The 22,802-nt window shown below is 40.2% G+C and overlaps 1 protein-coding gene across 3 annotated transcripts in view; it reads right to left on the bottom strand.

The window, feature by feature from the left end:
* The window catches only part of LOC119028313 (carboxyl-terminal PDZ ligand of neuronal nitric oxide synthase protein-like), a 192,802-nt gene that overhangs the window by 26,574 nt on the left and 143,426 nt on the right, over positions 1-22,802 (bottom strand). For 2 of the 3 annotated variants that reach the window (XM_037114147.1, XM_037114148.1), the window contains exons 9-10: positions 10,930-11,095; positions 7,324-7,497 (exon numbers count right to left, since the gene is read on the bottom strand). In XM_037114147.1, the coding sequence (XP_036970042.1) occupies positions 7,324-7,497; positions 10,930-11,095 (340 nt within the window). Of the gene's footprint in view, positions 1-4,261; positions 7,498-10,929; positions 11,096-22,802 lie in introns of those variants that run through there. The other variant, XM_037114149.1, reaches the window with a different exon arrangement.

The raw sequence follows: 22,802 nt of genomic DNA, 5'->3' as shown, positions 1-22,802 counted from the left end.
CAAACTTTGCTGAACCTGCCACACACACACACACACACACACACACAGGGCTAACAAAGGGAACTAATCTGCCCTCTGCCTCTGATCTCACTACAAACCACTGAACAGACTGTTAATATTAGTCAATATCCTCTGAAAATCCGCTCCGCATCACTCTTTCTTCACCACAGGACCTTCACATGGGGACAACTGACCTCCAGCATCACTGTCAAGGTAAAAGCCCAGGGGCTGTACTTGTTTTTGAAACCACACAACATGAATCACTAATAGATGAATCAGCAGCAAGAGACTGTTTAGACGTACACTATGTCTGGCATTTTGGAGAGGTCGGAGGAAGAGCTCAGTTCAAGAGATGACAAGAGGATAAGGTTAAGGTCGAGCACGTGAGAAAAATATAGATGATATCAAAGTAAGGAAGAGGAGAGAGAGCCCAGAGTATTTACCCCAGAGGCTAGAACAGAGAGATGTGTCAGGAGCAGCTTGGAAATAGAAGAACGCAGAAGGTTTGGAATAAAGTTTGAGTTGGTGCCTGTGTTGATCCGCTTTGTTTAAGTTCTAAGTCAGAGCTGCAATGATTTTCTCGCAAAAATGTCAAATGCTTGTGGGTTTCAGCTTCTTGAAGGTAGGGAAGGTGATTCTGGAGAAAGATACTTGATGCTGAGTCTCATTCTCGAATACTGATCCAAAGCATCTGAATTTGACGTCCTGAGAATGAGACAACAATCGAGCTTTCTCCAGGATAGCCACTGTGATAAAGAAACAATATGAAGACGTGACTGTGGCCTCTGGGAAATTGTTTTAATACTTTTTCACATTTTATAGACTAAATGATTAGTTTGTTAATCATGTAAATAACTGTCAGACTAATCATTAATGAAAACAATCGTTAGTTGCAGCCAAGTTCCAAACTTAAGTATGGAACCGGATATGAAGAAAATAAGGATATATTGACCGGTCTTCACATTTTCATAAGATGATTCAAGGTTATAACTGTCCTTCAGATACAGGTCTGACCCTGACTTTGATGCAAAATTCCAAAAATGTGTGTACATAAATTTCACACAGGAACAATGTGCACCAGGCCCAAGAAGAAATTGCATATTTGTTTCAGTCAAAGTGGTTGTTATGGTGACAGAATGATGGCAAACTCAACTTTTAGCACCACGTTTACAGTACTATTGTTCTATATGTTTTTATACTTACTTGATCAGTTACCTCAACATCAAAAAGACTGATGTGGACGGAAAAAACAATACCAACCTGGACCTGATCTTGCCCTCAATCTTAAAGCGTCTCTAAATTGGACTTGGGTTGTACTTGGTTAAACAATCACCTGACACCAAAATGTTGAAATTATGAAACATGACATTACATTTTGGTTGCGCAAGAAGCTGTGTAAACAAAGATATATAGAACCTCTACTAAAAACTTTCCATTCTGACAGAGGTTTCTGATGAGCAGAAGAGCTTAGAGGTAGTGTCACGGTGCAAAGTAAGTTATCCATTTCAGCTGTGAACTGTTGGGTATCATCCAGTAGTCATCAACTGTCTGAATTTGTGCACATATTGTAAATCATTTGTAACTTGGTGCTGAAGTAGCTTTATGTTAAGGTTTAAGCATTATGACAAAATACAATTTACACAAAACACCATTTCTTATACTGTTGGTTGAATGGCTTGTTACTGTATGAACACGAGCCTTCTCAACCTCTGGAGAGGTGACAGCTCATCAAAATTGCTTAAGTGCTGTGGAGCCACTGGACCGTGTTGAACACCATAGACTTTCTCTTGTCCTCACTCCGTATTAAATCATCACATTTGTGGGTCGAGGGCAGAAGAGAGAGGGCATGAGTAATTAAAAAAAATCACTTACTAATAACTCCATCATATTATCACTTTGATACTGCCTGTTCTCCAGACACGCCCTTGTCTCCAGACGTCCAGGAAGCCTCTCTCTACATGAATCACAAACGTGACTGAGCCTGATGCTGAAGTAATTTCTGACCCAAGAAAGTAATACATTCTTTGATTGAATGCAATTCCTGAATCATGAGATGGGGTCACCTTTTGAAATTATTGCAATTTAGAGGTGGAGATGTGCTCAACTGACAATTTATTGCAACAGATCTAAATATATTTTTGGCTGATTTCAAAGGCTGCTTAATTACATTTCAAATTAACAGACCATGTGACGTTGATTGCATCAGTTGCTGTAAGGTGATTTAACTGGCATTTTTATGGTTCACAGATGAGGAATGTGTTTATTCAAATCTTCTAGCTTATTTTGTGGCCAGATGGTGCGCGGTCTCACGTGTTTCTCACTTCATATTCTGTACCAGGGAAAGATGCACAAGTCTGACGCTTATGTGTTAATGTCATAGTTATAATTGTCATGTTATTAAAACATTTTGAGGACAAGAAACGAGAGAAGAGGAAAACGGTAGGCAATGAGACAAAAGAGAGAGAAAGATGTGGTCGAGTGTTTGTCAAACAGAGAGGACATCCTACATTCTGTTCTCAGTTTGACACACAAGTCTGATCGGTCTGTTTGCTGTCGTCTGGAAACTCATTGAAACCAATTTTCAGAGCAGTAATTATCAATGCGGTTTCTGGGAATCTTGGAATGTGTTTGAGGTCATTTCTGGCAAGCGTTCAGTTCACTTTCAATTCAAATGAAAAGAAAACATCTGATGTAGAGAATTTAATGGTGGGAGCATCTTTGTGGCCTGTAAGGCGCCGGTCACGAACCACAGATTGAGTTCAGCAAGGGCATTTTTTATTTATTTTTTTTTGCATATATCAATCTCCATCTGTCTCTCCCTTAATTTTCAATCATTACCATTATAAAGACCACATTAAGAATGGAAATTCTATCCAAAATCAACAAGTGAAATCTTCTTAATCTGGGACTTAAGCTCTCCATAGGCCCATTTGGTGCCTAGTAAATCAAACTAAACTGGAACCTGAAATGGGCCAAATCAAAAATGACCTGATCAGATCAAACCATGTCTAATATTGTGTAGGTACACACTGTGCTGCCAAAACAGCTCTGTACCAATGAGGAATGGAACAAGACCTCTGGGGACGTCATCTGGTGTCTGGCACTGGGATGCAGGCACTGGATACTTGTGGTCCTGTAAGCTGTGAGGTGGGGTCTCCATGAATTAGACTTGTTCCAGTGCATCCCACAGATGCCTTATATTATTGGGGAGTCTGGATGCCCGGTCTGCGCAACTAGACTTGCTATCATTTCTGATCAGATGGTGCATCACCATCATTGCAGGAGAAAAACGTGTTTTCAGGTATTTCCTTGTTTTTTGTTGTTGTTGTTTTTTCAAGTTGACTGCGTATTAGCTTGCTGTGCATCATGCTGCTGCTGGTGTTGATGTTCTGTCTGTTTGGAGTTAACGTATAGAGTCCAATTATCGTTTGATTCATATCGGGATATTTTTCTTCTTTACCTTTGCCACAGAGGTTATGTTTTCACCTGTTTCTGTTTGTAGGTTGGTTGGCTCACCAGCAGCACTACACAGAAAACTACAGAACGGATCCATGAACTTGGATGGAGGATGGGTCCGTCCCAGTATAGACCTCATTAACTTTTTTTGTGTGGATCGGATAAAGGCACAGATCGAGGAATTGTTTCTCAATTCTTTTAACGTTTGGCCATTTCAACATTTTTGTTGATTTCTCTGGTAACAATGCATGGAGTCTGATGAAAGAAAACAGGCACATTCAATTGGCTGGTATCTATCAGTGAGTACAAAAGGTGACTATTTGGCCTTGGCAGAGCAAATCAGGTCCAAACTTTAGACTCATGACGACATCTGACATTCTGCCATGAAATGTCCAGATGGTCAAATGGTCCTCTTTGGTCCTGAAGCACTTGTGATAGAATGACTGTCCCCAACAACAACAAAGTTGGTACAAATTTCCAAACAAACTTTGAGAGAAAAAAAAAAAAACATTTCCGATTGAATCTCTTTTATCCTGTGATGCAGACACCCTCAGGCAGCGAGTGGCTAAGTGGGAGCTAGTTTACTGGACTAGATTGGTCTGATCATATCAGGCTAAAGCTCCTTGCAAAAGATAGCGAGTGCATTGAGAATTGGCCTGATTTCCCGTTAAATCTCTGCAGCATCTACTTTTGCCAAACCCTGGACTGTCTGCATTGATATGACAGTGCTCTGATAAACTGGGGGTATAATGCGCAGAAAGAAAAACTCTGTGGCCTTCCTCGTGAAACAAAATGAACACTTTAATACTGCATTGTGCTTGGTGGCCGTACACAGAGCTGGGTTTAAACAAACGACACCACTTTTGGCTGTCATCCGTGAGCTGCTGTTCTGGCACGAGGGAAGAGTTTTTGTTTACCGGATGAATAAAAGAAACAAACAACGTTCCTCGAGGTCCAACTAATCCCAGATTTACATAAATTAAAAAGCGGACAAGTGAGAGGAGTGCAAACATGCTGTGACTACCAAGTCAACAAAGTGTGAGGAGACAAAAAAGGGGAATGCCTGCAGAAGTCAAGGACGGAGCAGTTCAACAGTTCTGTGAGATGACGTAGAAAACAAAGTGTGTACATATAGTACAGATACAGATTTTTGTCTAAAAATAGTCTTTGAGTAATTATGAGCTGAGCAAGAAAGGACTTCCCCTTTCCAAATATGGAGACAGTAATTAAGTTCCTTCCAAGGGTTGGCTGAAGTGGTTGTCTTTGCTCAGCAGAAGAGTCACTTGTCACTCCAGCAAGGACAAGAGCTCATCAGTCTCCACAGTCCCAAACTCCGCCGACTTGTTCCTGCCAGTGTGACTGACAGCTACGCTTCCAATCCTGACAAATTGAAAGCTTGCCCCTGAACTTACCTTAGCTTTTGGTTTGATTTCATGTAACACCCTGACATCTTCATAATAATTTGTTGAAAGGAGGAAAGACTCTTAAGATTAACTCCCTGATTTTGTTATTGAGCTCCCAAAACTCAAAATGAAATTCAGCTGCAGAGACCTAGGAAGCAATTTTAGGGGTGTGTCTGATAAATAGGTAAGAGGTCTGTGTGTGTGTGTAATCAAGAATAGAGGCAAATGAAGAGGAAGGAAAGAAGAACTGACTTTTAAGGAGCAAGTCTATATGCATATAGATTTGGGATTAGATTCTCAAAATTGTCTCTTGAGCTTGAGGATACTTAAGTTGATGTTGATATTCTCTATTCTCTAATCATCACATTATTCTATCCACTCAGATTTGACTGCAAATAAAATGTATTTACTGGCAGCAGACAGATCATAAATATGATGATTTTAACACTCCCACCCACTATTGTCAATTGGCAATGAGTTTGAAAGAGAAACTAAAAAGCAAACCACTCGATGCTGCTTTTTGCTTTTTTCTAGCAAGGAACCGATAAAAAACAGAAGGGCCATTATGTCACTGGTGCCAGACCTGAAAGCTCTCAGCAAAGTTACCGTAGCGGTGAATGGACAGACCTCTCCTTCATCTCTCCCCTCTCAGTTTCACAGGTTATCAGTCTGAGTGATGGAGGCACCTGGGTTTTTGCTGTGTTGTTTTTCAAATGTGTTTCATGTGTTTTCGTGGTACATTTTGCTTGACTTTTATGTCAATTCATTGATTTATTTGCATGCAAGTTACATTGATCTAGTGCTATATTTATAATGGACTGGAGCTTCTAATTTAGGTTAGTAACAGACAAAAGTTAGAGAATTAGATAAACTGTCAAAGTACCCCAACTAAACTAATTCTAAACGAAATCTGCAATTTCTGATGTGATCAGGCGTTACATATTTGTCATGTGTTGATTTGATCACAGCAGCAATTCCTTCATTCATAATAATGATGCCTTATTTTCTGATGAAAGTGACATCAGCTAGGATTGGCTCGGTGCTCTGTCCATCACTTTATGCAGCCTCCAATCAAAATAAAAGGAATGTAAAAAAAAAAGTATGCCTATGAATGTGTTCGGATAATATTTGCAGACCAAAACCAAATAAACTAACGCACCCATTTTGAGAAAAATCCATCATTAGCCTACGCTCTGAGGTGTGTTCTCTCATTTTGTGGAGGAATTTCTTCATCAAAGGTCGACGATGCAGATATGTTGGGTTTAGGTCTGCTTCTCCATGCATCTCTCATAGAATTCATTAGAACTGGCTCCAAAATTTGGCACCAAAAATTTGGAATGATGACGTGAACTCCCTTCCTTCTTTCATAGGTTCCTTGTTTACTGGAGTGTTTGTGATGATCTCTTGGCAATGGCAAAGTAATCAAGTGCCAATCTTTAGCCAGTTTACCCACATTTAAAACCAGCATATTTCTGCACATTTCTGTGAATTTTGGGTTTTGAATAAATGATATTACAGAAAATGGCCCGAACAAACAACATGCACTGACTCTCTGAGTGAGTGTGACAGCCTGGACTGATTTAAAAAACTTACCAGGGGCCACATTTGTTCTGGTGCCTCTGTTCTTTCATAGAGCTCTACAGGTTCCGCTACTGTTTAACTCAAGCTGTAGCCCTGATCCAGCACTGGAGGTCTGACAGTACTGATACTCAATTAAATACATAGCAATAATAGTAAATAAATAATTTGATGAATAAAACTATATGTGCAGGATCCCTATCGTAGTCAACAAAGACGATGACATTTAGTTTAACCAGATCAGGGCTACTCAAGTTGTCTTGACCTCAGTTCTCTCTGCATACAGTGGGTTGGCTTTTATCTATTTTTATATTTGAGTCTTTCCTTCCTGTTATATGTAATTGCATTTACACCAATATACTGGTGTAAGCCTTGTATATATAACTGTGCAAGTCTCACAGAGGTTAGTACTCTACATGGTTATTCCCACAGAGAAGTGGGCAAAGACACGTCAAGACTATTGTGTTTCGTCCCGACACGATCCTTCAGGGGAGCAGGTTAGTGTGTTACACCGCTATTTCATCTCCTAGACAGTCAGGGGTTCCCTGTCTGTTGAGAACATTGAGCAGCCGCAGTGTCTCCTCGTCCGTACCCCAGCCAAAGATCTCCATCTCCTCCTCATCGTCCTCCCCCTCATCCTCATTGTCATCGCTGTCGTCTGAGTTCGACTCGCACTCTGACGCGATACCTGATTCGCGAAACCTGGCAAAGTCCAGACAGCCAATAGGTTTGGTGTCACGGGACAACAGTGTTGTCTCAGACACCTCTTGAGCTTTGCTCTCCGGCGTGTTTGCCTTGAGCAGTGGAGGAGGCGAAGGGAGGCGAGGAGGCGGAGGCCCAGGAAGGAAACGGAAACATTCCAGTTTAAGAAGACACTGGTCCCTACCTAGGGGGCTTCCCAGAGTCCCGTTGGAGGATGAGAAGGCATTACTGGTCCCGTCAGAGGTCAGCGCGGGCAGGTTGATGGCAGACACCTCGGGTTTTGGCGTTGTGGGGTCGCACATCACTGAAGGTATCGTAGACCGGAAGGTGATCTCCAACAAACTGTCCTGAGATCCCACTGCGAGATTAGAGGAGGCAGAAAGAAGAGAAAGGAAGCAGACAGTGATGAATGAGCAGAGTAAGTGAGAGATTGGAAATAAAGGACAGATCATATATTCTACACAGCATTCAACAGTTACACGGTGCCTCGACTGAAATTCAGCTGCTATCACCCCCCCTGTCAGATCATGGCAGTGTGATGATGTATGTGATGCAGATATCTGTGAACTGTGGTGAATAGCACACTACTGCTCCTTGAAAATCCTGACACAATCAATCACTCAGTCACCAATGAATCAATGTGCTTTGGGTAAGCAGGGAGAGAAAAAAAAACATATTTCAAAGCATTTCATCATCAGCTGGGCTGTTTTGCTTTCTTCTTTATGGGCAGAGAGAACAGACCTGGAGCTGAAGATGAGAGAACGATGCATTGAAAAAAAACTCCATCTTCTCTCTATCAACACAAACTTCTCCGCACGAAAGATGACTCCTTCTTGGAGGACGGCAGCTCTCCTGCTGTGTGACCCACTCCCTAAAGTCTTGTAGAAAGTCTCCTGCTCTGTTTTATCAGACTCACGTGAAAGGCTATAGTCTAAGCAAATTACAAACCTTTTAGAGCGACCTTTTAAGCCCACCTCTTCTCATCTGTAGTCAGACCATGTTTCATGCGGTAAAATTCTACTGAATGTGGTAAAAATGCTGTGAAATAGACCTTTCTCCCGGAGAACATTTTTGATTGTGATAGTGGGAAAACGACAGGTGTAACTAATAAAATCAATGATGGCTCCTTTCCATTTCGGTGCGTCAATAAGGCATGCTTGTGAGCCAGCATGCAATCCAAGCACTCAGAAACTGACACACTGCACTGCATGGCCTATATACACTGACCAGGCATAACATTATGGCCACTGACAGGTGCAGTGCATAACACTGATGATCTCTTCATCATGGCGCCTGTTAGTGGGTTGGATATAGTAGGCAGCAAGTGAACATGTTGCCTTCAAAGTTTTAGTGTTAGAAGCAGGAAAAATGGGCAAGCATAAGGATTTGGGCGAGTTTGTCAAGGGTCAAACTGACTGGGTCAGAGCATCTCCAAACCTGCAGCTCTTGTGAGGTGTTCCCGGTCTGCAGTGGTCAGAGTCTATCAAAAGTGGTCCAAGGAAGGAACAGTGGTGATCCGGTGACAGGGTCGTGGCAGGTCAAGGCTCATTGATATATTCTGTTGGGAAACCTTGGGTCCTTCCATCTATTTGGATGTTACATTGACATGTACCCTCTACCTAAGCACTGTTGCAGACCATGTCCCTTTCATGGAAACAGTATTCCATGATGACTGTGGCCTCGATCAGCAGGATAATGTGCCGTACCACAAAGCAAAAATGGTTCAGGACTGGTTTGAGGAGCACAGCCACGAGTTTGAGGTGTTGACATGGCCTCCAAATTCCCCAGAACTCAATCCAATTGAGCATCTGTGGGATGTGCTGGACAAACAAGTCAGATCCATAGAGGCCCCACCTCCCAGTTTACAAGACGTCAAGAATCTGCTACTAACATCTTGGTGCTAGAACCCCGGGGCACACCTTCAGGGGTCTAGTGGAGGCCATGCCTCGATGGGTCAGGCTGTTTTGGCAGTAAAAGGGGACCAACACAATATTAGGCAAGTGGTCATAATGTTATGCCTGATCAGTGTATGTAAATGTGTCTAAAATATTTTACCAATGTATTCAATTGTGATTTTAAAAAAAACAAAAAAAACACAATTCGAAAAATAGAAAAACAAAATTCTATGTAAGGTATATTTTGGCCTCACGCGTTTTGCTTTCCTTGTGCGATATCATGTGCATTTCCAGGTTCCTTTTTGCAGTGGTGCAAATGTGAAAATACTTTCCTCAGTGAAATTTTAAAAATGTTGGTTCTCGCAGGGTCAAAATTCGAGGGCACGACTGCGATACAACAGAGCGTACTGTCTGTCTGAATAGCTGATGAACAGGCTTAACAATATGTATAAGCTGATGGGGGAGTCACGGAGAGGACAGAGGGCGTCGTGGTGGAATGAACGGTGACAGAATGTGTGTGGTGCATGATAAACAGAGTGGTGACGAGTCGATGGGCAAAAGAATCAGGTCTCATACTGAAACTCAGAGGATTTAATGTAGGAATTTACATTTAGAAGCCTGTCAAGGTGTGCTGTTCACTCACTGTTTGCCATCTGTATGAGTGTACACAGAGCTGGATATGTCTGCTGTGTCTCAGAGTGTAGGTCATGATTAGTGTGACTCTGTGAGTGTGTGTGTGTGTGTGTGTGTGTGTCTGTAGTTGGACGTTTGCTCTGTCACATGCAAGGATTTCTACCTGACAGTGGAACTGTGTGTTGACACAGAGGTCATGGCGCAAGACGCTAAATTACTATCTTTTTTGCCGCTATCATGTTCATCATTGATTCCTTTGTTCTTAATATTCTCAGTGTCCATTTTAATGTTTCGTCACAGCCTTTCTGCACACCCAGTTCTTTCCTGTGGGTTACCTGCGCCAACGTTTTCTTCACACTGTTTCCTTGGCAGATTTTTGAGGATTTCAGGAGTGTTGGTAGCACCAGGTAAACAAGTCTTACAACTTTATGCCTTATTTTGTTTTTTTCTACATTGTTTATTGTTCCTTTGTTGGTTTGGATTAAGTAATGAAAGTGATTTTCAGTTTGTATTATGAGAACCACGACTTTCCCAGTGCTGCTCGTATCTCACAATAAGCAGATCTTTACAAAAATCAATCAATGATGCTGATGAGGTAACAAATTAAACATATCATCGTTGCTATGTTTTAAATTGAATGTACTGTATGTCATTTTTTTTTTCATTTTAATTGAATCTAACCTTTTCTCTGTTGTAATCTTATTTTCCAGATGAACTGTGTTTTATGGAGTGCATGATTTGCATCTCTTGCATGTGGACTGTCTCATATTATATTTCAGTGAATGTCCAGTTCCAGTGAAAAGCTTTTGTTCAAATAAGTCAATGAAAGAAGCTGAGAAGTGAGACTTAAGGACAAGGAAGCGAAAAATAAGTTCCCTCCTGTAGTTTACCATTATTACCTTTAAATATTCTGAGATCATTTTTCGAGGTATGTGCTTTATCAAATCAAATCAACTTTATCTATATAACCCCAAATCACAATCACATTGAATCAGTGGGCTTTACAATCTGTACTGTGAACAGCATCCTCTGTCCTCAGACCCTCGATTTGAGTGAGGAAGAAACCCCAGGAAGAGCCACAGAGGAGGAATCCCTCTCCCAGGACAGACAGACATGCAATAGATGTTGCATGTACAGAACAGAACAACAGAATGTCGCCACACATAAAACCTTCATACGTGCCTGTTACTGTGCAGCTGCACACACTGCTCATGTGCTCTGACATGACCACAAGCATCCATTAATGTATTCAAACTACTCACTGCAGTTTGGTCCAGACATCTTGGTCTCCAGCTCCTGGATCTGTTTAACCAGCAGCGAGATGTGCTGCAGCAGGTCTTTGTTCTGCAGCAGCAGCTGGTGGACCCGAGCCTGGGCCTCCAGCCGAGCCGTGGCCTCCGCGCTCAGCTGGTCCTTCAACAGGTGGACCTGTGCAAGAAAACATGGAGGGATAGGAACAGCAGCTCAGTGCAGTGTTTACAAACACTTTACCATGCTCATAAGATTGGCAGTGTTAACCTACCTGAATGATTCTACAAACACATAGATACAGCACACAACACTCCACTGCAAGGCCAGGTCAGACTCTGTTAGTCCTTTCAGTGAGAGAGAATTTTTATTTTGTGCTGTATAAGGAAATAGGACGAAGTTTCTAAGCTGAAGTAAGGCTGCTGATTCAAATAGCAGGTGATGAGATATATATATATATATATATATATATATATATATATATATATATATATATATATATATATATATATATATACATATATATTCTGGTAATGACTGCAGACAAAGGAAACCAATTGAAAAAGAAGCCAGAACAAAGAGGTTGAATATCAGCTCACAAGAACAAAAATGTTGGCCTCAATGAAACATTTTTCCTGGAAAATGTGCAGAAGTGCTATTGCACTGATCAGAAGCCACTATTCAATAAATGCAGCTACAGTTTAGGCCTTTACCTAATAACTGTATCAATCAGTAGATGATTAATCAGGAGGCTTTCAGATGTGGCTGACTCAGCACAGCAGGTGGCAGTAACTGATCCATCACACGGTATTTTTACTACCTGGTAATCAAATCAATGTCAAAGAAAGTACAGAAAAAACCTGCATGAGTGTTTTTCCAGCTGGGGGGAAACGGATCAATCAGCAGCACTCAGGTGAGGATGTGTGAAGGAAAACATCTCACAGTCAGAAGAGCACCAGCAGAGCTGAGGCTCAAGTTTGATAATCAATAAACGGACACACGTTTCATATCGAGCAACAAGCCGAAGCAGTTTAAAGTTTTCATCAGAGTTTCAACAGTTACCAAATAAAAAAAGTCTACTGCTTTTTAGGACCTTTTCGTTTAAGCATTGGACGCCAGTATTACAGTACAGTATGCAGTTTATATGTCTTTTGCAGAGGTAGGTTTTACCTAGAAATATGGTTATTAGAGTGAGTTATGTTTATCTACATTTACATTATCTACAAGTGAAAACTAGAGTAATGTACTGGGTTAAAACAAACAAACAAACAAAAAATGAATGCAGGAGTTTTATGCATGAAAGTTTTTCAAATTTTAATCCTAATACTGACAAAATCTCATTTCAGACATTTTAAGAAAATAATCAGCAGAGTAACAAGGAGGCAATGTTTTCACTTGTGTCCGTCTGTTGGTTTGCTGGTTTGTCAGCAGTGTTACTGAAAAAACGTACATTTCCATCATACTCGGATAGAGGATGTGTCTCAGCCCAGAACAGACCACATTTACTTCTGATAAGGATCCAGATGAACGGACGGATCTGGTGAATTTTTCCACTGTTGTTTTACATTTCAGACAGGGTGTTTTTTGACATTTTCTGTTATTTCTAGGGTGATTAGTGCACCTGATCTTAATGAGATAAACAAAAAACCATGACTGGGATCTATAAATGAGTGCAACATAGGTAGTTTTATATCTTTCTATTACATTTTTACGACAGGAGCAGCAGCTGCTGATGGGACCCTCTGCTGCTGCGGTTTCTGGCACAGACTCTATTTCAGTCTTTACAAGGTAAAAACATCCATTACACCACAAATCATTGATATGAAAGAGGAGGAAGACAGCATTGATTTAGCGTACATATGTCCAAATATACACACGCCGAACACACACTGTTATAAGCTTTTGTGGCAGCAATGACTCCCCGTTTCTACTTCAAAGTACCCTCCAAATCAAATGTAAGTGGCCCCACCTCGCACCTTATTCAGCCACCTCTCCTCCTGGCCACATAATTGCTTTCAACAATTTCAAAGAAGAAATTCTGAAGGTTTCGAATCAGAGGAACAGTTCAGAAGAACCCTGGTGTGCTGTAAGAGCCCACTCACTAATGATTTTCTGACAGGCGACGCTGTGTGGCTCTCAATACTTTGACAAAGCTTGAACTCCAGAGCTTGAGTCCAGCAGGACTTCTAATGTCAGCTGCCTAAAATCAAACTAGGTTATATAGTAGAGTGTGTCACATGTTTTTATCCAATTAGACTATATAAATTGTACTTGTACTAAACTTCAATTCAATCCTGAAGTGTTCTTCACATTTTTGTGTAAATGTTAAATGTTCTTTCATTTCTATTCTGCTCCCTCCAGTCTACTGACATCCACATTCACTCATTCAATGACACAGAAGGCAGAGACTGCCATGCAAGTTGCCAGCCTGGTAATCAGGAGCAATTTGTGGTTCAGCATCTTGCTCAAGGACACTTCAACATGCAGCCAGGGGAGCCAGTTAATCGAACGAGCGACCTTATGATTACTGGATGAACTACCCCACCTCCTGAGCCACAGCCTCCCCTTCTTCTCAGTAAATCATTTCACATTCTGTTTTGAACATACAAATAGCTTCACTGGGTGCTACTTAATAGGTACCCCTTATATTTCGACAAAGGCAGTTGATGTGAAGGACCGAGATGAGCAGCGGTGTGTTTTAAAGAGCCTTGTGAATTGCGGGCTGAATCACAAGCTACAAAACAAATTTGTCTTTGAACAAAATACCAAGGCTGCATCAGGATTCTGACACACTGCAGAAAATGTGATTCAGACTGCATGATTTTGATTGTTAATTAACTTCTTCGTTATCTTATTTTGGAGAGATTTAATAGTAAACTGCAGTATACTAAAAATTGCCTCTCATCTGTTTCTGGGTGGTCTTTAAACTTCTTTTGTCCCGCAAACATATTTGGCAGAGTGAGTGAAATCATAAAAATCTATTCACTACTTAATGCACTGATCAATGGACTGACTAATTTTACTATCCTTACTTTTAATCCAAATATATAGACTGTTTACTTTCAAATATACACTAAAATTATTGAAATGAACATAAAAAAAATAAAAAAATAAAGTTTTTATGGACAATAACCTATGATACAGACTTTTATTAGGCTTCTTCCATCTCTCCCCCCTCACTGCTTCACCCCGTTCTGCTGTTCTTTCCTCAACTTAACGCCTGTTCTCATCAAACTCATCAGTCCCTCCACACTCTAATAAGGAACCACTGAGGCGGAGAGAGACAAGATGAAGTCAAAATTCGCAGCCTCCATCCCGAGGCCTGCAGTATCATCTCCACTTCAGCTTCCTTTTCTCCCGCAAGACAGAAAAAACAAAATGCTGCGGAAAACAGCCATCTGCTTCCATTATCCTTTCACTTAGCAACAAATAGAGGTGATCCCAGATTTTGTTCGGCCAGGCCGCCTCTGCAGTCCTCGTTTGTAAAGACTGACACCCCGATGATGACTTTAGTGGTGTAATTTACAGCTGACAGGTTCCCATCTTGAGCTGTGTAGGAGAGCAGCTTGACTCAACATATGCTGCCCTGCTGACAACTCTAATAGCACATCAGCCACTCCGGCATGGTTTATACGGAGGCCTTGGGAACAAGTGTCACATTTGACCTGATACCGTTCATGTTAAATGTCTTACTGAGCTGCACTGTCTGGCAAAAGAGAACTGAACAATCCCATGAATACACAGTAGCTAACAATGCAAAAACAAGCAGGGAAAAAACTTCATCTTTTAAGAGTCAGACCTTGGCGTTGTGTCTATATGTCTTATCAAAAACAGCCAAACGTCTCATTCTGATGCAGCCACATAAGGTTAAATTTGGTTTTATACTGCAATTGACCAGAACCTGTGTCTGTGGTTTCTACAGGAAAAAAAAAATAAAATGAATGAAAGGGGTGATTAGCCTGAAGCTGGATCTCTCTGGCAGTGGCTGTGTCTTATGTCATCTTATGTTTCTGTCTGAACTGAATGTCTCTTTATTCCCCCAAAAATACAATATTTAGTGAGGACATTAAGAAAATAAGATTAATTCAATCAAAACACTATTTTCTGGTTGTCTGTCTGTTTGGGAGCCCAGACCTGAAGCTTTTATTTTGAGCCTTACGAAACAAATGACAATCTATATAGTATGTCCACGCCGTCAAGGAGAGACAGATAGTGGCTGTTCACATTTGGTATCAACATAGGCCAAATTAACAAGAAGGCTTAAATAGTAAGGAATTAGACAGCGTTTCACAAGTTCTTCTTAACTTCCAAACACACAAAACCAAGTTTTTTTTCTCCACAGGTGTCAAACAATTTGTCTCTGCAAGTTTACTGCCATTTTTGATGTTTGTGCAACCGGCCTAGGAAGATATATATTCATTATTGTTTGTTAAGCAGCGAGCCATGAAGGAAGGCAGCATAGAAGGAAGTCAGCTGAGCTTATCAACCAAAACCATTTGGTGTTCTAAACTGCAACCATTTCGCAATGCTAACCAGGTGTCGATGAAGGTCCTGTTGACCCATCAGTGGTATTCTCTGATGTTCATATGTCATTTTTGGACGTGTGATAAAAGCATACACGTTATCATGACCCTCGGCCCACCCTGTAGTTTGGGAAATAAGGAGGCATTGCAGCAGTAACTTTATGGATGGCAGCAGAAACAAACCTCCCTGAGCAGAAATGGATAAAGAAAAGAATCATTTGAATGGCGAGTTCAGCTTTAAAACCCTGCCAGAGGGTTCTCTCCACAAAAAAAGTTATTTGCAATCTTGGAAATATTTCCTTTAGAGTACGTCGAGCCTCAAATACCACTTGCTGGCTGAGCACACAGCTGATGCAGAGAGCCACATTGCTAATGGGTGGCTACAGTTTGCAGACCGACGAAGATTGTTTAGTTAACCTTTGCAAGTGTAAATTTGGACACTACATTGTGTTAGTGTTACTAAGGAATGTTGTGTACTTTCAGCATATTCAGTACTCAGTGCAAAAAAATTCATGATATTTCCAAGAGCCAAGGATATTACAGAAATTGGTCTGCATGTTACCACTCTAACAAGAAGAAAGTATTGAAAGGGTTTCTGATTACAGATATTTTGGTATCTTGTTGGATCAGAAGCTCACATTTAAATTTCATATCAACAAAAAATTGGTTATTTATACAGAAACAAAACTACTTTCCCCATGTTCTGAAGAAAACAGATGACTCAAGCTGTCTTTTTTTCTGTCCTGGATTATGGTGATGTTCTGTACATATGGCTCTGTCTCCACTCTTACTCCACTAGAGTTATCACTCCACCCCCAGATTCATTACTGGTCACTGTAATTTCACTCATCATTGTACTCTATATAAAAAAGTTGGGTGGGCACCTTTTACAGTAAGACGTGACAGCCATCGGGTTCTGTTTCAGTGCTCCAGTCACTTGGAACATTTTACAACATACATTTAACCTTGATACAGTTATACCTATGGCCAGTTTAAGACTTTGATTACAGCCTACACAGCATTTGAATGTAACTGTTTCTAACTACATGCTGTCCTGTATGGTTATCATTTGTCTGTTATGCACTTCTGTTTTATTTGTGGTCTGTCATATTGCCTCTTATCTTTTATGATTATATATATTTATATCATATATTCACTTCCTTTGTGATAATGTTCATTGTTTCTGTTTGTTATCACATTTTTGCATCTACTCTGTTTTTGTTATTTGGGCTCTTGCCAAAAATGATTGTCTTGAGATTTAAATGAATGTTGATTTGAATGAATGAATATCGTTTGAGCATATATTACCTTTGAGGATATTCAGAAGACTATTACCAACAGTCTTTGTTATTGCTTTGGATTGCTGCAATAACAATAAACAGACAATTGCATATGGCATGCACATTTGTCCACTCCCATGTTGATTGAAGTGTTTTAAAATCTTAAAAATGGTTTAAGGTACACTTAGAACAGATAAAAATGTGCAATCAATTTGCGATTAATTGTGATTTAACTATGGACAATAATGTGAATAATGATGTTTAAATATTTTAATTGAAAATAAATAAATATTTATGATATAATACATATTTTAACTGAAAGCCCTTATATTAATTGTTGTAATATGTGTAGAATGTATGCGTAGTACTGTAAAACAAATTGCCTGAGTTTGATATATCTTGTCTGCAAGAAAACAGAACATTTCTAGTCTGCAGGTAAAGGAAAGATACAGGTCTGTCATATCACTACACTGGTACTGATAATGTGTTGCTGTATTCAGACTTTAACAAGATTTTGGTGAAGTCCTGCAAGGAAAGATATATATCTGCATCACCACTGTGGAGGATAATTTCAGTGTGGAAATATATTCCTTTGATGCTGTTATAACCTCATTTTCCACATTATCTAATTAATTTTCTATGGAGGTGTACATCAGTGCTGTGGCAGCTTTGTAGCCAGACAAACATAATTTAATTTCTCTGTATCACACAATTTCAGAGCTAATGCGCAATATGCCTTTTCATGTAATGACTATGTAATCAAGTCATTAAAAATATGTGATGGAGGGAAAATTGGCTTAATCTTGGTGAGAAACACAATTGCATCAAAGAGAGACTAGCCTCAGTTTTTTCATTCCTGTACGTCAGAGAGAACTCAGGACAGAACTGGATAAATAAATACATGTACTAAATAGGAATCAAGTTTAAATGCAAATGGAACAAAGGACACAGTCAACCAGCCTGTCAGACGGCATGACAGTCCTCTTTTCAGACCACAATTCACCAACAATAATATGACGATACTCCCGTTAAACTTTGTAAGAGAAGATCTAAAACCACTTGCCAAGAGTGGGGCCGCGACAAAGAACCAATTAAAAAGGTGCTCCACTTGTGTTGCGCTGTGGTCGTCCCTTGGTAGAAAAACCTGCTGCTAGCCAATGTTTTCTGCCGTCTTATCTGAGCGTTGTGAAATTGAAGGAGCTTCAAGCAACTCAAATGACTCTTTAATGCTCTAATTAGGCAGCAGCATCTCTCTTCCATTTTATTACTTTCTTTGTTCAAAACTGGTCCCCAGAACAGAAGAGCGCCCGAGGACAGCTTTCATTCTCCCAACTCCTTTTTTCCTAACGGTTTGACAGTTTAGTTGGCTAGTTTCCTGCAATCTTGTCAGTTCTTTTCAATGCAAAAGCTATCTTCATTTAACTGATTTCAACAAAACATATACAACTCACACAGCTCTCTGTTATTCTTCCCTCTCTTCTCTAAAAGACAACTCTGATTCAACCTACATCTGAGCTTGAGCTGTATGTTTCCTGATCAAAATAACTTAACAGACTGCTTCATAATTCTAAAAGTTGTGTTGTTTTTAGACCTCAGAATGGTAAAGTGGTACTTCATACAGAGATAAAATGAAGCAATAAGAACAATTGTGTTGTCCTTGTGGATTACCTCCTAATCTTGTAAAAACTGGAAGATAGGGCTGTTTAAATGACACCACTTCCCTTTCACACAAAAATGAAGAACAGTGACTCTCCCACCCTTGGTGTAAGGGGATTATGACTGTTGGCGTTGTGACTCCACAGGGCTGGCTGCTGAGGATGTACTCTTCACACAGGATTACCATCATTGCATTCCCTGCCCACGCCACGTCCCTTTCATGTGGAAGTGTTTGAAAACTCTCCAACACTGGTTGCTCTGGTTTTATCTCCCTTTTGGAGGGAGTAAAGCGAGGGGAGGGGGGAATGATCGTTTAGCAGGTGCAACGATAGGGGAAGCCATTAGAAATGCACTTAACACTTGTCATGTGGCGAGTGAGTGCTCGAAGAGCTGAGAGAGAAGCAGATCCAAGAAGAAGTGTGGGAGAAAGGAATGGGCCGATAATTAATGTGCAGAGACAAACCGAAGCAAAAAGAAGGATGGAGCGAAGATGTGTTTTAGCCATGAAGACAGGAAGGAAGGAAAATAATGGACAGAGGAATGAATTAAAACAGAAAAAGAGAAGGAAGGTGTGAAAGGCAGGAGAAAATTATGATCTGTTGGAATGAGGACAGGAGAAAATAGGGTAGACATAACTAAAAGGAGGACAAAAAGAAAATGTTCAGATGGGAAGTATCCAATAAACATAAGTAAGAGGAGTAAGTAAGGAATGTAAGGGAGGAAATGAAGCAAGGAAGGACTGAAGGAAAGATCACTGACTGAGCTCAGAGGAAACAGACACAGAGAAAGGTCAAATTTCATAAAGAAGCTTCTGCAGAACAAACTTTGTCTTGTAACAGATAGCTGATGAACTCCCTCACTACCCTGACTTTATTAAATATCTCCACTTCTACTCGTCCCTGAGTGAGCTCTGATTAGTGTTGGCCAGCTTGCTAATTTACCTCCATTCACTGTGACCTCTGCTCAGACTTTGCAGCAGGGTTTAACATGAGGAATATTGTCCCAGTTTCCAGGTCTGGCCATTAAGTCATTGGCACTTTCATCAAAACACAGGGTGATAACAAAAATGATAACTACTTCATCCTTTTAAGTTGTTTCTGCCATAATACACAGGGATGACAAAAAAAACTGCCAACATTCAACATCACTTTGGCACGCAGAAGGTGAGATCTTTAAAAAAAACCATCTAGACAGAAATGAAAGAAAGAGATTCAACTTCCAATTATTGATCTACTGACTTTCATCATGACTAATCTATCATTCATTTAGCTTGAAAAATACCAGAAAACAGTTAAATCATCAATCGATCGATAATAAAGTTCACAGATCCCAAGGTTTTGCTTGCTCTGCATGACAAATAGATTTACACTACAAAACTGGCATGTACATCACATTTTTACTTGTTTTGTAATGACTTGTGTGTACTGTTTGATCCCTGTTTCCTGTGATGATGAAGGTTCTCAGTCATCCAGGTCATGGTTATTTTAAATACAGTATTGTAGGCAACTGGACTTGTTTCAGTTTCTTGAAGATATTTCATCTCTCACCCAAGAGGCGTCTTGAGTGAGAGGTCGAGTTGCAGACTTTTAAACTCTGTGTGGGAATGTCCTTATAGAGTCATTAAGGACACGTTTGAACTCTGAGTTTCAGAGTTGTTAGGGCCACTTATTTTTCATTGAACCAACCATATTTCATATGGGTTGCTAGGGGTAGATGAGCCCAGGTTTGAATGGTTGTTCAGCTGCCTGGGTGGGGAGCTTGTAAGGACACTCCTACACAGAGTTTAGAAGCCTGCAACTCCTCTCCAGTTAGTTAGAACCGAAGAGGCCTCTTACATGAGAGGTGAAATATCTTCAAATAACTGAAACAAGTCGAGTTGCCTACGATATAGCACTTAGAATCCCTAGTTCCTGTGTATTTCTTGGTGGTGTGAGGACAATTTAAACCCTGGACATGAATTTGCCAATAAAAAAGAAAATTACTACTGTATATGGGGAGGTAATTTCAGTATGTGAATATAAAAATTGTCTATTGCATAAAAGAAATGATGATAAGAATCAAATAAAATTGTATCATAAACAGGTTTGGATTTCATGAAAATCTCATAACATTAAGTAAAAAAACAAATCACTCTTTGTTTATCACTGTTGTGTGCTGTTGCGTTGGCGCTGACATTATTATGGCAGAGCTGCACTCAAACCTGAGAACTGTGAAAAATCAGTTGGGGCCTGCTGTTTCAGACAATCAAATCACAAACAAGACTGGCTTTTACGTAACTAAGATGGATTCTCATCCTGTGAGACGTTTCCAACAAATAGTTTCACTTGAAAAGACAGAGAAGCAAAACAAGAACAATAATGTTCTGGTGTCAAACTGAGGCAAAGACACCAGGGAAGGCCTTGTTGTTTGGAACGAGTAACAAAGTTTGGAAGACTCAACACTAAAACACACACAAATTAGGCTGTACAGACATGCCGGCCATGTAATTGTTCCTCTTCCTCCATGTCTTCACCCACAGTGTGCAGAACTAATCAGCTTGTTCCTTTCAACTGTTTGACCTTCAGTGGTAGAGCAAGCTATCCCTCATTACAGCTGCTAAGAAGTAGCCTCAGGCAAGTTTAGTTTAGTGTGAGGGGGAGTTTGACTAAGAAGTAGGGGAAAGACAGAGGGGGACTACAGATATTTGTTTCTGTTTTCTGTGCACATAGAGACACAGTTTCGTTCTTTCTCCTAATAAACACTCGATCTTTAACTTTGGGTGGTCCTCAAGCCACTTATAACTTGAAGAAAACAGTGTGTTTGCATGTGTGTTTCAGTGTATGTGTGCATGTGTATACACAGACACACAGACATGTAATAAAGAAAATAATGAGCCTGAATGTTCATGTATCCTTGGATGTTACACAGTGAATGAAAAAAAAGGTTGATTGCACTCATTAAATGAACTGGCTTTAACTAATTTCAAGCAACTTGATTTGAGAAATAAAAAGAAAATAAACCCTTGAAACACATTTACAACTATTTAACCCTAAAGAGGTGTTACTTCAAAACACTATATGGTGCAGAAAAATATTTTTGATTAATCTGTTTTCCTTTTTTGTTTTAACTAAGTAATCACTATTTAGAAAACAGAAAGAGGCCAAAGTCACATCTTAAAATATCTCATTACGGCCAGTTATCAAGCATAGATATCTATGTTCTCACTCCAGCCTCATCAGTTCTGCTCCACTTTATTCTCTAGTGTCACGTTTGCATGTCCAGGGCTCTGTCATCAAGTTAGCAATAATAATAAAGCATTGTTTTGATAGACTTTTAGATTATCTATAAGACCAGGTTGAGGTAACAAATAAGCCAACAATGACTTTAGGTTACACACAGGTCTTGAACTTCAATTACCAGGACGAAAGGTGTGTTTGACTGCACTGTCCTTCCAAACGAACTCTGTCTTCAGAGATTTTTTTTTTTCATTTGAATGATGAGTTGAGTGAATGTTTAGAAGCCTGAAATGATCCAACTTTCCAGCCAGTGACAAGAAAAACACTGGATTAGGTGCTGTTTTGGAGCCAGTTACATCAGGGGCTTGGGCAGGGTTATCACAACCAAGGACCAACTCAAACCTCTACTGACCACCATTTAAAAAAAAAACAAAAAAAACAGATGATGTATCCATGAGAGAATAAACAAGATATTTCCATATGGACACCGAATTGAAGCAGCAGTGGTGCGAGGATCAGTCAGTTTGATGCCAATGTAGGCATACAAAGCCAGGAGTATCACTTGTAAAGAGTCGATGTTGTCCTCTATAGTTGTTCCGACTCTACTGCAACTTTCATGCCTGAGGAAAAGCTAACCAGTTGTTTAAAGGTTCACCGGTCACTCAGCCCAGAACAAGCACTTGATTCACACTGGTCAAATGTTTGACCCCCTTGAGCCCTGTTTTATAAAACACAGGCTTAACAGGTTATTAAATCAGGAACAATTCAGTCCATGTTTAATTACTCAAGTAGTTAAGAACTAACATTACCAGCCTTAAAGATAAAATCAATGGAAGTTTGACAAATAGAACAAAAAAAAAAAAACCTTTTGTGGAAACCAATTTAGATGCTGTGTACAAACTGGTACAACAGCTCAGACAAGTCAGGGCCTCTGGGTAAACCTGGCTAAATAGCAAAAGAACCAAGGTCAGACAGAACCACCAAAAACAGTTTTAAAATCTAAACCAGCGTCTCTGCCAGCGGGCACTGACCTCTGGTTTCATCAAAGTAAAATTAATGGCATTTATGTCTGAGCACACTCGCTCTGAATGTGTGAGCTGTCAGTTGGAGACAAGGTACAAGGCAAAGGAACAGCTCAGTGGTTCAGTGCTCAGTGTGAACAGCCGGTTTCATCAGGACTCTGGTGTCTCTGAATGCCGTGAGAATTCAGTGT

This window comes from Acanthopagrus latus, chromosome 11 (assembly GCF_904848185.1).
Source record: "Acanthopagrus latus isolate v.2019 chromosome 11, fAcaLat1.1, whole genome shotgun sequence".
Taxonomy (NCBI): Eukaryota; Metazoa; Chordata; class Actinopteri; order Spariformes; family Sparidae; genus Acanthopagrus; species Acanthopagrus latus.
Note: the sequence above shows the minus strand (reverse complement) of the source record. Positions and strands in the feature narration are given on the sequence as shown.